The sequence below is a fragment of the Typopeltis vanoorti genome, chromosome 18 (genome assembly GCF_054136105.1).
Source record: "Typopeltis vanoorti isolate ZY-2024b chromosome 18, IOZ_Tvanoo_1.0, whole genome shotgun sequence".
NCBI lineage: Eukaryota > Metazoa > Arthropoda > Arachnida > Uropygi > Thelyphonidae > Typopeltis > Typopeltis vanoorti.
The window spans coordinates 3,203,069-3,219,957 of record NC_143566.1 but is presented as its reverse complement, the minus strand read 5'-3'; the positions used below and the strand labels follow the sequence as shown (position 1 = coordinate 3,219,957).

Genomic DNA, 16,889 nt, shown 5'->3' with positions numbered 1-16,889 from the left:
AGTGATTATTTTGCAAAGGTGGAAATTTTGAGGGTGCTGATGTAAGAGAGGTAGATGAACAGGAGGTATTCAGCATAACTGAAAAATATCAATGTGAATACAGCAGTTGGACTAGATGGCATGTCAGCCATGTACTACTGAATGTGTTAGAGTTTTGGAATCTAAATCTCAGCTCCAGCAAGATTCCAAGGGGGCAAAAAGAGGGTAAGATGGTTCCATTACATAAAAGTTGCTCCAAGACAGAAGTAGCAAATCCAAAGCCTATTAACATATCAGGAGTGGCTGCTAAAGTACTGGAAAAGCTGGTGAAGGGAAAAATCCAATAGTAGGTGGATAAAAATACGATAATCCATAGTGGGCAGCATAACTCTGTCCTGGCTTAGCAATTTATTCACTTTCTTTACTTCCCAATTTACCACTTCTTGTAGACCCATACTTTACCATGCAAGTATTGGAAACCAAACTGATGGAACAGGTTGGTTAATCCTTATCAACAATCCCCTTATATTACATCTGTATTATTGCACTTGTGCTTTGGGCTGGTTTTCCTGTTTTGAGAGATGAGAAACCAGAGTTCCTAGGAGAAAAAAAATCCTCCATATGAGACTGAAAATTAATTGAAAACACCCAATAAAAGCACACCTTATGTCACAGACAGGATTCAAACCTGGGTCTTTCCAACCAAAGTGCTCTTCTAAACCAGCTGAGAATTGGAGGCTCATCCATATTTATTTACATTTTATAATAATGTAACAATACAACTGGATAAAGAAAATGGCTACACCATGATACTGCTAAACTTATTATTATTATTACCCAAGACCCCAAGAGACAAAGTCTCATCTAGGAGGTCCTTTTATCATACAGCTCATCAAACCACACTCTCAGACATTCCAATCATTCACAACTCTGCACGCAAAAAACCTGATTCTCACCCTTTATACAGTTTCCAGGGATAACTCTGGTTCTCCCTGATCTCCCACTGTTTTCTGTAGAACCTCTCCAATATCGATGCCATAACAACCCCTAACTAACTTGTAGAACTCTATCATATCTCCCCCTCTTCCACCTATCCACCAGACTCTGTAAATTGGATCTTCTCAATCTTTCCTCATATTCGACATTTCAGAGGTCTGAAACTACCTTAGTCAGTCACCCCCGGACTCCCCCCCTCCTCTTCCTCCTATCCATTAGACTCTGTAAATTATATCTTCTCAATCTTTCCTCATATTTGACATTATAGAGGTCAGAAACTACCTTAGTCAGTTGCCTCTGGACCCTTTCCAACATCTCTTAGTCCTTTTGTAAACCAGGTGACCAAATCTGCTCACAGTAGTCCAAGTGTGGCCTAATCAAAGCCTTATACAACAGAACAAGAATCTTCCTACTTCTACATGTTAGTGTACTCTGGATCATTCCCAGAAGTTTTTGTGTTGTCTTCACAATTTTGGCAATGTGTCCCCTAAATTTCAGATCCTTATCCACTATCACCCCAAGATCTCTTATTTCATCCACCTCCAACAATATATCCTCACCAAGCATAAATTCTGCAACAAATCTTTGTTACCTAAGTTTAAAACTTTGCATTTCACAACACTGAACTCACATCCCCATTCCTAATCACTCAATTTATTTAAGTATTCTTCTAAGGCCACAACATCTTCCTTACTCTTCATGGTTCTTCCTAACTTTGCATCATCTGCAAACAACTGAATATCTCCATCCAAACCTTTGCCAATATCATTCATATACAAGTTAACCAGTAGTGGCCTTAAAACAGGCCCCTGAGGCATGCCATTAGTGACTTTTCTTTTCCTGGATATTGCTCCCCCATACACTACTTATTGATTCTTATCAGATAGCCAGTCTTCAATCCAATGAACTAACCTAATATCCAACCCCATCAGCTCTAGTTTGACTATCAACTTATCATGCAGTAATTTATCAAAAGCCTTTGTGAAATCTAAGTATATTACTGTGTATCCTTCTCCTCTGTCCAAGGAAGCAGTCACCTTATTGTAAAAAGTAAATAGATTACTAAAGCATGACCTCCCTTCAGCAAATCCATGCTGTCCATCAAAGATAATACCATTGTTATCAACCCAATTCTGGATCCTAGTTCTCACAAGCTTCTCCAACAACTTAACTACAACACCTGACACACAGCACAATCTTGCCCTCCTTCCACTCCTTAGGGACTTGACCAAGTGCAAGACTCGTATTAAAAAAAAATATGTTAAGACAGGTGTCAACTCCCTGGCACATTCTTTCAGAATACGTGATATATTATCAAGTCCCACAGCCTTATTAACATCTAGTTTGTTCAACTCATCATACTACCTGTTGCTTGCTTACAGTCAGTCTCTCCTCTCATCATCAACTGCTCTCAATCTCTCCATGAAGTGACATTCACAAGAATGAAAGACCTTTATAAACTGTCATTAAGTATCTCCACTATATCTTCCACAATCATTCTTTTTTTTTTTCCCCCTGGCTACATATCGAAAGAACTCCTCAGGATTCTTTTTGGCTTCATTAGCTAATGCCTGCTCATACCTTACTTTCGCTACCCTTACCAACCAAGTCACCCACCCTTGTATGGTCTTTGTAATCCTCATGGAATTCATGCTGTGTTCCCCTGTTCTCCCTGAGCCTCCCCATTTCCCTGTCCATCTTGCACATCCATTCTCAATACTCATGCTACTCACTTCCTCATTCATAACCACCTCTTCAATCTCTCCTGTCTTACCCTCCCACTCTTCTACATTGCTTCCCACTGGATCAGCTTCATTCTCTGTACTCACTTCTCTACCTTCCAGCAGCAGTCTCTCCAAGCGATTCACACCAAAACCACTCAATTGCAGTCCATCACTCTTATATAGTTCACTTCATCCTTCAAACTCATTCCACACATTAATAAACTGCACTTCTTTCTCCTCACACATTTCAGCTAACATACCATTCATAATCCTGGCTCTCTGCCTCATCTCACCACTGTCATACCTAGGCAACACGCTTACTACCTTTTTTATCATAAAACTTTGCAAAGATAGTTTACAGAATACCACATGGAAAACCATTACAAAATTTAGTACAAATGGGAATGCATGTGAAGCTAGTAGCATGGATTGGAGGAGGGGTGGCTGACAGACAGACACCAGAGAGTAGTATATGGAGGAGTGGAAGCTAGGAGAATGAAGGTGACTAGTTAAATACCTCAGGGCTTAGTTCTAGGGCCATTATTTAATTTATATATCAATGATATAGGGAAAGATTTAAGGGGATAATATTCAGGTGTTTGCAGATTATGCAAAATTGGGGAGGGCAATAGTTGACAAAGGAGTGGATAATTGCGATGTAGATATCTTACAGGATGATTTAAATAAATTTGCATTGTGGGTAAAGGATAATAATTGTCAATTTAATGGTGCATAGTGTAACATTATGCACTTTGGGTTGAAAAGGTTAAGGTTACATAATGTGTATCACATCGATGCTACTGGATTGCAGGAAATTGGTGAGGCCAAGGACTTGGAGATAATGGTGGACAGAGTTGGTGCAAAAGTTGGTAAAGTAGCTCAAAGGATTACTTGGATGTTGAAAAACATGCTAAAATGTAAAGACAAGGAATTCATTATCCATCTTTATAAGGGTATTATTCAGCCACATGTTGACTACTGTGCACAGATTTGGTCATCTGAGTTTCCTGGAGATGAGAAGGTGGTAGAGAGGATTCAGAGATGGGTGACCAAACTGCTGACAGGTCTTTGTAATGCACCCTCTAAGAACAGATTGAAGGTATGTGGATTACAAAATTTAGCTGATAGGTGGAAAAGAGGAGACATAACAGAAACTTATAAGATATTAAAGGGGTTTTATAAAATTGCCTCAAAGGAAATTTTTCAATATATGACAAACAGTCAGAGAACCGGGGGTCATCTGCAAAAGTTGTGTAAATGTTGTTAGCAAGGGTGTGTGAAGTAATTTTTTTTTGTGTGAAGAGTGGTGAATGAGTGAAATAATTGCCAGAAGTAGCTGTGAGTGTCCTGACAGTGGATGAGTTTAAGTAGAGGTTTGATAGGTTTTGTGTGCATAAAATTTAGTGTGGGTCTCCCATTACAAGTCTCTAGATTCCATGGAGATATGATATAATAATAATAATGAAATTTTTCCGATAATTCTTTTAGGATAAGTTTATGATTCAGCCACGTTGACTACTGTGCACATATTTGGTCACTTAGATTTCCTGTGTTCAGAAGATGGTAGAGAGTATTCAGAGGCGAGTGACCAAACTTCTCTCATATCACTGTTATCATACTTATGTCTTTTTTTGTTGTTGTTGTAGTCATTACAGTGATCTACTGTTTATCCTACTTTCAAAACAACAGCCGTTCAATTAACTGAACCTTACATGCAATCAACTTCTGGTACAGAAACATGTAATTCTACTTCAGCTATCTCATCCTTCATTTATCAGAATGGCAAATTACCTTCCTAATGTGGCTGGATAAATGGCAGACTACTATACTTTCATCTAACACAGATGGAAAAACTAGAGTCTCTATGAGGTAACTCTGCCACCTCTATATAAGACTAGATGGATTAAATGGACAAATGGAGACAGCATACTCCAATTATCGTTAATTTTCACACATCGAAATCTTTCAACGATCGGGAAAGAGAATACCGCCATTTATGACTGATTATAAAAATTGTCTGCAAGCCGATTACAACAATGGGCGGCGTGTTCTCAAAACTGAATGAAATAACATCTGTGTTGCAAATGTCAGTGACCAATCAGCAAGGAAGTATAAAGAAAATTTTTCCACTGAAATTGAAGATCAAGGTAGTATGTATCTGGTTCTCAGATCTAGCAATATGTCAGATCTTCTGAAGATTCTGGAACCGGAGTGCTATGATTTTTTTAAAAAGTAATAGGAATATAGATTTAAATTCTAATATGAATAAGAGACAAGGCACTTTGTTTAATTTTGGTATTAAGAAATCTCTTATTGAAGGTGTTTGTGATGGAACAGATAGTGAGTCATCCACCTCAAGCCTACAAAGATCTCCAGGATTTACAAAAGGAGGGGAAAACTACCAGCACACACACACACCCACAGGAGAAAAAGTCTGCATTCACTCGTAAATACTTATAATAATATTATAAATATATTCGGTGATCAGAATAGGATATATCAATGAAAATCAGTGCAAATTAATTTAATGATAGTTTGGTTTATTGATGCTTTAATTAAATCAATTAAAACATCAATTAAATTAAACTTTAATTGGTGTTTAATTAATTATTAATTAATTATAAATTAATACATTACAAAATAACCAAGGTGTTCCATGAAAATTTCAGGATTTGTGAAGTGTTCCGTCATAGAAAAAGTTTGAGAAACCCTGTTATAGAGAATGGTGGATATGAGGAGAAGGATATTGTAGAGACATATAAGTTGGTAAGGGAATCTTATCAGATTAATGCTAAAGAAGTTTTTCAAAAAATGGTGGGAGATGGGGGAGAACAAGAGGTCAATCCTGGAAACTTTATTAAGGAGAGTGTGGCAAAGGACAGAATTTTTTGAATGGACAACGGTAAACAATTTGAATGCATTCTTGAAAATGTGGTGTCTACAGAAATGTGAATGCATTCAGGGCTTGGTATAATGAGTTGTGTATGTGACAGAGGAACCTCCCATGATGTGTTTTTAACTCCATGGAGATCTGAGGATTTTTTTTTTCCCAATATCAAAGTTTATTATTTTACAGCATATTTACATATATACAATTAAAAACATTATTATTACAATTTTTATCACTACAAAAATTCAGTATATAAAATACCGAGTACATTCATTTTTGATATATATATATATTTACATTTAATACTATATTATTACGTTTACTGTTCAATACAAAATACTGAAAATATTCATTTTGGGTAAATATTCCTGATTGTTTATGTCACTGTTGCACTGAACTTTTTTGTCTTTTCTATTTGTTCTGGTGGAGTTCCTGCTGTCTTCCTTGATGCCTGTGCTGAGCTTATCTAAGGAAGATATTAGATGGTGGTGGTTTTGTTTCCATGCCGTGGACAAGTCCAGGTGTTGATTTAATTGACACACACACACACACACACACACACACACACACACACAAACTCATGCATTTTCTTGTTAGCATGCAGAAGAGAGTACATGCACCCATGAACAACCATGTATGCACTTTAACCTATTTGAAGGGATGAACAGGGTGTGTTTGAAAGTAATTTCCCTTTCCATCTTCATTTCATTTTCAATGTCACAACATATATATATATAGCACCCGTTTCATTCGTAGCTTGATGAGTGTGGTCTTGTTATCTCATATGTTGTTTGTTTTTTTGTTATTTCTGTAGTTTGGACTGGAGTAGTGTTATAGCATGACTGTTTAGTAGCATAAATGTTTTACCTTAAATATTCTATGTTCTGTCACAGCTGGTATGAGAATGGGATTTTTTTTGTTTTCCAGAATATCAGTTTTATCGTTTTATATTGCAACCATTGTAATATTGTAACCTGTTATTAATATTGTATTAAATTTTATATCATAACCTGTTAATTTTGTAGTCTGTATAGAATGTATATGATGTAAATGCATATCTTACAATACGTTTTCACATAATGCCTTATAGATTAGGATTTTTATGTATGTGGGAGCAATGTCTTTTAATTTGTATAGTTAGCTCAATATTATTCAGAATTTGTTGTACAGATAGTTTATGTGGCTATTTCAACTTAGATCAGAAGTGACACCTGAGATAATGTGTTGTTTTCACATGTGTGATAGTTGTGGTGTTAGGATCAGTGCTTGTATATAAGAGGATGGATGTTGGATAGGGAGATGCTTAGTTCCTATGGGTTGAGTTTGTGAGTTTTTGATGACTATTATTATTGTTATTATTAACATCTGACCTCCATGGAGTCAAAGATTCATAGTGGGAGGAACACACTATTGCACATAATGCTCATCCAACCATATCTTAAACTGATTCAACATGTCTACATTCACAACACACTCAGGCTATAATAAATTTAGTTTAATCCTTTATCCAAGTGTAAGCAATCAAAGTTTGCACTTGAAAATATCTTCAGGACTGAGGTAAGGTGGTGCAACACCAGGCAACTCCGAGCAAAGGTGGACCAAGCTCTCATCACTCCTTTTCTCAGTATCTCCCATAATGCAAAGCACATATCCTTGCTTCCAACACACTCAGGCAATGCATTCCACTCTCCATGCAAAAAACATGCTCCTCGCTCCTCTGCTTTCACCTTCCTTATACTGTTAACACCAATGGTCTCTTGTTCTACTCTCCTCTCCCATTCTATGAAACTCTTCCATGGTAACCTGATAACAACCACTGACCAGCTAATATGTCCCTTATACAATGGCATCATAACCTCCTTATTAACCTCCGCATCATTGCCATTATCTGATGTGACATCTTCACAACTTGTGCAATATAGCCCACTGAATTTCACTTCTTTGTCCACCATCACTGTTGGATCTCTCATCTCCTATACCTCCTTAAAATAATAATTTTATTTTATAAATCATTAGCTTTGTTTATTCAGGATTTTATGTATATGCCATTTTCAGTTAGCCAGCTGGTGATCAGATTGATGTTAATTTGCATGTTTGTATAAACTATGTTTGCATTGTTGTGAATGATGTTACTAACACTTGCTGGGTCAATTTGATAAGTTGAGTTCTTGTTTTGCTTCTGTTGATAACTGCACTTGTGAACTACAAAGTGCACAAATGCTGATTAAAGTTGTTTGCCAACTATTGGAGGGATTTGGGTTTGCAAGCAAAGCTGTGTTTATCATTTCAGAAGTAGTGACTTTTTGTGTATCATCTAGCATTTCATTAATCAGGTTTTAGGTTTCCCACCAGTTGCTCTCAGCTGTTGATAATTTGCTTCTATAATAGTTTCTTTTTGAAGTTCTAATCTATGGCGTTAGGTTATTCTGTTTTTTTTTTTTTTTTTTAATATATACAGGGAGTCCCATAATTTTAGTGCAGTTTTGATCTTTAACTGTATCAAAAGTACCACAGTTACAAAGATGCAATAAATATCATTTGAAAGTATAACTATTAGAATTTTTGATGAATGAATATTATTTCATTACATTTTTCTTCTTATTTCTTTTGGATGGTGTGATTGAAGATGGCAAATGTTGAAGAAAAAGTCAATTGCATCCTGTGGCTTGCTGAAGTCCATAACAGCAGAAATTCTCTGCTCATTATAACAAGGAGGCTTCCCACAGAAATTTAATTAATAATGGAATGAAAAAATTCAAAGAAACTGGATCAATTCATAACAAACCCAGATCAGGGAGGCATTCATCAAGGGAAGTGAATGTGGTTAAAACTGAAAGGGCATTTCATAAGAGTCCCAAGAAATCAATGTGATGTGCTGCTGCTGAGTTAAATGTACCAAAAACCACAGTGCACAGAATTCTAATCAGACAACTCCATAAACATGCTTACAAAATTATGACTTCGAATGCTACAAGAAGTGGATTATCATGCCGGGTTGGATTTCTGTCAACTGATGAAGACAAAAATGGAAAATGACACAGATGTTATTGACATATTGACTTTTTCGGATGAAGCAGTATTCCACATAAGTTGGAAACCGTCACAATTGGTGCATTTGGGGTACAGAGAAGCCTCAGGAAATGTGGTAGCATGAAAGAGACTGAAATGTGTGGTGTGCGGTTTGGAGGTATTGCATTATCAGGCCATTCTTTTCGATGAGCCAACTGTCAGGGGTGAATCTTATTTAGCAATGCTTCAGAATTTTTTTTTATTCTCGAATTAAAGAGATTAAATCTTATGAATAAAACCATTTTCCAAAAGGACAGGGCACCATGTCACTATGCGACACAGGTACAAAAGTTTCTGGATGACAATTTCGCACAGACAGGTGGATCGGTAGAGGAGGTGCTCTTGCATGGCCACCTCGGTCACCTGACCTGACTCCATTAGAGTTTTTCTGATAGGGGTCACATCAATACAGTCACATATGTTTTCCTGCTTCTCTCAATGACCTTAAGACTAAAATTACAAATGCAACCAATGCAGTCACTACTCAGCAACTATTAAACGTTTTCCAGAACTTTGAAAAATGCCTAGTTACATGCATTGCACAAGATGGCGGTGATGTTGAGCACTAATAAGAACAAATCATTGTAGATAAAACTTAATTACATACTCTTTAAGCTATTATATACTGTAAATCTGTAACTAACTTTTATAATGTTGGACCTATTAAAGTTTAAAACTGCACTAAGAATTATGGGACACCCTCTATATAATACAGTATAGTATGGTATTTATATAATACTGCACTGATAGGAGACCTCTTGTTTCCATAGGGCATCTTTCCTTTGTATATTTATCAATATGTTTTCTGCATTCCATGGATAATAATAATTTTATTAAACCAACTTTCTCCCAAAACTATAAATCATAACTTATAGAAGAAGCACATGCAAGGTAACACTAACAGTTATAATGATTTTTGCTTTAAACTGTGCTAACATTTGTGCTACTTGCAATGAATTTCAGTGCTTCTCCAAAAGAATAGAACACAGATGAAAAAAGAAAAATAAGTACCTTATAGTCATTTTTAATTCGGCTTGCAGAACTCTTAATTTCCACAGTCTTGGTCCATATCTCATAACCATTGCTCTAACATTCTCAGCAAGCTACAAACACAGCATAAGGACAAACAATAATTATTTTTAACTTCTAAAGGTTTAACCATAAAAAAAAAAGTCAAACATATAATTAAAATTACAATTCAATTTCAAACAACCAATAATGTGTCTTTCTTTTAAGCCAACAGAGTATAATTTGTCTTGCCAAATTGTATTCTCTCTTAAATCACAGCCATTCTCTTTTATTGTTTTCTAAAAGTAGTCTTGACTTTGGGAAAGCATAGACATCCAGAAGAATATAGGAAACGGAGGAATTTATGTGGCATTATAAAACAGGTGATTATAATAATCTTAAAAAATCAGCCTGGGATAGTTCTAAGAATGAAATAATTGGAAGAAACAGATCAACAGTGCATGGGAAATATTTGCTAGCAGTAAATGCGACATTTTCTGATGGAAAACAGAAAATCACTAAAAGAAGACATAATCAAATTAGCAGAAGAATGCAACATCGATTCTAAAATATTGTTAGGTGCCATCATTTCAGAATGATGACACCTGATATCCTGATTCATTCTGTCCTTTCAGAAGGAAGGACAGCATGAACTTTCAACGCCTGGTAAAAGTGATTTGTGACACCCCAACAAGCACATTTAAATTAATAACAGCAATCAATGACAAGTTCAAAGACGCTTCTCCCCAATTGCGCATACATGCTCGAACAGACCTAATAATTTCCCAGAGAGAACAAAGTTATCAACTTCGAAAACTACTAGAAGAAAAACACCAAAATGGAAAAAAACAACTGGATCATAGATTACAAACACGTTAAACTAGTGCAAAAATTAAGTGACACCACTAGTAGCCACCATGGAGACCGGTATGCAGGCACTGCATAGGAAAGATGCAAGACCCTTGCTGCATATCCACTTCACACCAACACATCCGTGGCCTAAACTCTAACCTCAATAGTGTCCACAACCATCTTCAGTCTACCATAATCCACTTACTCTTTCTGGCAGAAACCCAAATCTCACCTTCCCCACTAGTTCATCTCAACCTTCCAAACTGCACACTCTTTAACTCCATTTGACCCAAGGGTACATACATCCACTCTGACATACCTTGCCAGAGAGCACCAAACCTAGACTTGCCCAACTTTGACTTCTTTGGTTGAAAATATCCCTTCCCCACTCAATCAAATTCATTTGCTGTCTCTATCGCTTCCCTAATGCAACCACCACTCTGAGTTCTTTGATTTCCTCTCCTTAAAAATTGATTTTCTCCAGTCCCACTTTCTCAACAGTGAAATCATCCTCCTAGGAGATTTTAATGTTTGCAATACCAACTCGCTTTCCTCCTCCAGTTGTACAGATCATGCACACAGAGATACTGAAACCTTTGATGTGACTAATAACCTTACACAACTTGTTTAGATACCAACCAGAATACCAGATAACATGAAACACTCCCCAAACACCCTAGATCTCTTCATCACCAATGATCCTTCCAAATACAAAGTGAATGTAGTGCTCCCATCCAGTAATTCTGACACAATCCAGTGCTCATCTCTTTCCCCATGCAAGAACACTTACACAGCCACTCCCATATAAGAGCATTTTGGCATTATAACAGTGCCAAGTGGGATAGCCTCCAAAACTTCTATGCCTCATTCCCATGATTGGACTATTGCCTCCTGCCTTCCATCCTAAACATATGTACTGAACTTATCACCAAAGTAATCCTTGCTGACATGGATCCCAACAACACAAACTACTCTGAACTGTCATTCCCAAACCAAACCCTAGTTCTCCAAAAGATGTGCCAAGCTGTACAAATGAAAAACCAAACATACCACAACTGACTCAAATCAAGAACTCCATCCTCCTTTAGAGCTTATACTCAAGCCCGAAATAGATGCAAAAAAAAAAAAAAAAAATCAATGCTTCCAAAACAGAGTTCAAAAAGCAGGAAACCAGCAGCCTGTACAAATGGGAGCCGAGCCTTTTGTTCTCTCGCCAAAGCAATTGGTTGTAACTTCTGCCCAACATATTCCCATCCCTATCAAAAATAGATGGCTCCATTGCATCATCACCCACAGAAAAAGCCAATCTCCTGGCTTCACACTTTGCATCCAATTCATGCACTACTGACAATGGCAAATAACCCCCAACCATTCCCTATGCCCAACATACAATGCTCACTATATCCTTTTGTCAGAAAGAGATCAGAAAAGTACTGTCCAAATTAGACACAAAAGAGTCTCCTGGCCTTGATGTCATTCCTGCAGTTGCCCTGAAAATTTCTGCACCGGAACAGACTCTTATCCTATGTTGACTGTATATACCCTCTTACTCCACTGGTATGTATCCCACAGCCTGGAAACTTGCCTATATAATAAACCCATTCCCAAGAAGAGAGACAAGTCACTGCTGCCCAACTACCGCCCTATCTTGCTCACTTCAATCCTGTCTAAAGTAATGGAAAAAAATCATCAATGGATTCCGTCACTCCTGATCAACAGGAGATTTGCTCACATATGTCACCCATCTCTGGGCAAATGCCATGGAGAAGTTTGGTGAATCTTAAGTGGTTGCACTTAAGAAACCCACAGAACAGGTTTCTTTTCCTCTTCCTTCATCCCTGCAATAGATGTATTGTGGAACAGTGTTTCCCAAGGAATACAATATACAGTCTTTTAATTCAAATGTAAACAAGTTCCTCCTTTCCCAACCCACTACCCATATATGGTACTAATGTACAACTCTCGTGTATGGGCTCAACAAAATGTGTAGCTCAAGTGAAAAAGAGGACACGATTTGGTGTAAAATGGATGACTGATGAAATCAAACAGGAGTGGCAGATGAAAAATATAAAATGATATCAAATGGGAATTCCAGATAAAAAAGAGGTTATGGAAGAAGTATGTGGAGAGCAGATGAATGGACAGTATAAGACTCAAGTCAAAAAAGTGACTAGCATGATAAGGAAGGCAAAACTCGAATATGAGAAGAGATTAGCCATGAGATCCAAGGAAAATCAAGAGGAATTCTTTCACTATATGGCCAACAGGAGGAGAAACGATTGTGGAAAAATGACATTGTTCAATGAAAATGGGAATAGAGTGACTGTTGCAGTAAATATTGTCATTATTACTATTATGGGCAACTTCAAAGAGTCCTTAGACTCATCGAGGGAAGCCCTAGACTCATCGAGGGAAGCCCTAAACATTATGTCAAGAACTATTCAGCATTCGCACAGTATCTATCATACTTTGCTTTGAACTCATTCACAGTCATGGCACCCACAACAGACTCTGGCAGCTTATTTCACCCATTCACCACTCTCCAAGTAAAAAACCTAGTTCTAACACCCTTACTAACTACACTCTTGCTCAGTTTCCATGGATGGCCCCTAGTTCTCCAACCACCAGGCCTGTTCTGAAACATTTCCTCTGAATTAATCTTGTAAAAACCCCTCAATAATTTGAATGTCTCAATCATATCACCCCTTTTTCGCATATCAACCATTTCTGAAACCAACAGATCTTCAACCTGTTCTTGTAAGGTTCATTCCACAGACCAGTTACCATCTTGGTCACTCACCTCTGGATCCTTTCTACCTCCTCTCCCATCAAGAAGAAACTCTGGCGCCCAGATCTTGGCACAGTAGTCAAGATGGGATCTTATCAAGGCTTAATACAGAGGAACAATAACCAGCTTGTCTCTGCTCATCAAAGTATTCTTCAGTAACCAAGTGATCTGATGAGCTGATTTAGCCACTTTTGCTATGTGTCCCCGAAACTTCAACTCCCTATCCACCAACACTCCCAAATCTCTGGCTTCATCAATTTCCTGGAGTGCAGTTCCACCAATGTGGTATACTGCTGCTAATCTTTTCACCCCAAAATGCATAACCTTACACTTTGCCACATTAAACTGACATCCATTCTCCTTAGCCCAGTCTGCCGATCAATCCAAATCATCCTGCAAAATTTTGACATCTTATGTATTCACTATTACTCTACCCAACTTTGCATCATTGGCAAATAAATGAACAGTTCCTCTCAGATCCTTTCCTATATCATTAATGAACAAATTAAATATCAGTGGTCCAAGAAGAGAACCCTACAGCATACCACTAGTCACAGGTCTTCTTTTGGACTCTACTCCTGAATAAACTACTCTCTAATATCTTTCCATCAGCCACTCTCCTATCCATCTCACCAACCTTATATCTGTCCCCATGTGCTGCAGTTTACTTATTAGAATTCCATGTGGGATCCTCTCAAAGGTCTTAGAAAAGTCCAGCAGTATCACTGTAAACCCATTACCCTTATCCAATTCAGCTGTTACCGTATTATAAAATGTGAGCAAGTTACTGAGGAATGATCTACCCATCCCATTTCCATCTATCCATTCCTGTATTTTCCTCTTGACTGATTTCTCCAATATCTTGACAACAACTCCTGATATGCTGATCGGTAATTTGCAACGGCAGTCTTGGAGCTTCCTTTCTGCAATGGAACTATTTTCCCCTCTTTCCACCCCTCAGGACTAACCCAGAGCTGAGACTTAAATTAAACAATATGGTCAAGGGCACTGACAATTCCTTTGCTGCTTCATGTAAGACTCAAGCTGGTATACCATTGAATCCTACAGATGTATTCACATTAAGGTTCTTTAATATATTATTCACCTCCATTTCATTCAACTCAATTCCTATATAAGCCATTGGTTCCTTCATTCTTGCAATATCACCGCCTAGATGAGATATAAATATACGGGAGTTGTCAATGATCACTTTATTTGGGCATTTCATCCTGGTAATATATATTTTGTTACCAGAGGAATGGAGAGGATTGAAGGTTTAGAACTGCATGCGGAGAGTGTTTCAAAAACCCTCCATACTAATTACTCTGGAAGTCAATAAAGCAACGGGACCGGATGAAGGTTTCAGTATGTGTTTCGAGAGAATGTGCTAAAGAACTGACAGTTCCATAACTTGGCTTTTCAGTGAAAGTCTGGTTATGGGAAAGGTGTCCAAGGATTGAAACGAGGGTAGTGGTGGAATTAGTCAAACTATATACCAGTTTGTATTTCTTCTATAGTTAAGATTTTGGAGAAATTAATGATAGATTGTATGCAGCATTAGGCAGACAAGGGTGATGTTATCTGTGAGGGTCAGCATTGATATGCTAAGTCAAGCTCTTGTTTTAGTAATTTGATTGTCTTTATAAAGCAACAAGAGTAGTTGATGAGGGAAAGGTATATAATACTGCCAATTTTTTTTGGGATTTTACAAAGGCATTTGACAGAGTGCTGCATGATAAGTTGAAATTGAACTTTTTTTATGTTGCTCCCACCTACAAAAGGTTATTTATGAACCTATAGTACATTTTGCACTGTGGGTGGGCTAAGGTTATATTTATTAATTTTATATATTTTTTGCATTTTTTAAATTTATTTTTACGTTGTTTGGAAACCCTGCTCTAGAGAACAAACATGGAACTTTTTCAAGCCACTTCAGGCCTCCTATAAGCAGGGCATTGTCTCATGGCACATTGAAATTCATCTCTCACCTAAAGACAATCACAAACATCCATACCTATGATAGGATTTGAATCTGCAGCCAGTTTGATTGGAGAGCAGGTAAGCTAATCACTGGCCAACAAGACCAGCATAAGTTGCAGCACATGGGTTTAGATGTCAGTGAATTGGACTGGCTGTCTGATACACATCAGAAAGTTGTGTATGAGAGAGCAGTATTAAGGAAACAGAAAGGTACAAGTGGAGTTCCAGGGATCAGTACTGGGACCTGTATTGCTTAACCTATCAATGGCATTCTGAAAGGATTGCAGGGGGTGGGGGATATTTATTTGTTTGCAGATGATGTAAAGTTGGAAACAGTTATCAGTAATATATGCAGATGTGGTAGTCCTTCAGAAGGATTTGAATGAACTAAACAGTTGACAAATAAATGGGGGGAGGCTTAATTCAACTAAATGTAAAGTGTTGAAGTTTTGGATCCATCAGTGTGAAGCTAAATACTCTGTTGGTGGAACTATACTAAAGGAAGTGGAAGAGGCAAAGGGCTTGGGGTGATGCTTGATAGATACTTGAAGTATAGGGGACTTATCACAAAGGTGGTGAAGGTAACCCAGAGGATTGCTGAGAAGGACGCAAACCAGCAGAGATAGAAGAGTGGTCATTCCATAGCATAAAACCCTGATCAGATCACATTTGGATTATTTTGTGATACCTCCAAGGAGTCCAAAGACTCATTGAGGGAGGACAACCACTCTACAACTCTCTGCCTCCACCACTCAATCCACCAATCACAGTGAACTGCAACTACAATCATCATCATCTACACAAATGGCATCCACTGGCTGCCGCCACCACCACCACCATTAGTATTTTCACAGACAATCACAAACATCCATACCCACAGTGGGATTCGAACTGGCAGCCTTTTGACTGGAGAGCAGATAAGCTAACCACTTGGCCAACCAGGCTGGCAGTGCTCAAAGATTTGGCAAATAACAAAAAATGGTAACAGGACTGTACAATGTCAGTTATAAGGATAGGCTAAGAACATATGGACTGCGAAGTTTGGTAGATGGAAGAAGAGATGATATGATTTAAACTGTTAAGAGGTAGGTACAGGGTTGAGAGCAGGGAGTTCTTTTATGTGGTTGAACGAAGGGAAGGAGTGAGGAACAGGAGTAATCGCTGAAGGTCAAGAAATTAAGTGGTGAGAAAGAGTGAGGAGTTTTTTTTTTTTGTTTTGTTTTTTTTCTCCATACACAGGGTGGTTAGATTCTCACTATCTAATCCGACCAGGATAGGATAGTGAGAGTGCAAATGGTGAATGTGTGTTATAATGGACTGTGTTGTCTTGGATGGGCCTCCCAAGATGAGTCTTGTGACTCAATGGAGGTAGTGAATAATAACAATGATAATAAGTACCTCAATGGTCAGCTAATACCCAGATTAAAAGACCATTCTCATTTCTTCTATATCCAGATAGATAACAATTAATGGAATGCATCATAAGTAGTTCTGGAAAGTAAGTCACCAGGTGTTTTAAAAAAAAATCTATGCTATAAATAATTAAACAAAAATCACAACGAGACTTCATAGGAAGTGGGAAAATGAAGTGATGAATATTAAT

The 16,889-nt window shown here is 37.7% G+C and overlaps 1 protein-coding gene across 1 annotated transcript in view; it reads right to left on the bottom strand.

Annotated features, from left to right (window-relative positions):
- ACC (acetyl-CoA carboxylase) overlaps window positions 1-16,889 on the bottom strand; it is a 1,393,224-nt gene that overhangs the window by 474,005 nt on the left and 902,330 nt on the right. The window contains exon 37 of the mRNA XM_090408519.1: window positions 9,670-9,761. Coding sequence (XP_090264645.1) covers window positions 9,670-9,761 — 92 coding nt within the window. The remainder of the gene's footprint in view (window positions 1-9,669; window positions 9,762-16,889) is intronic.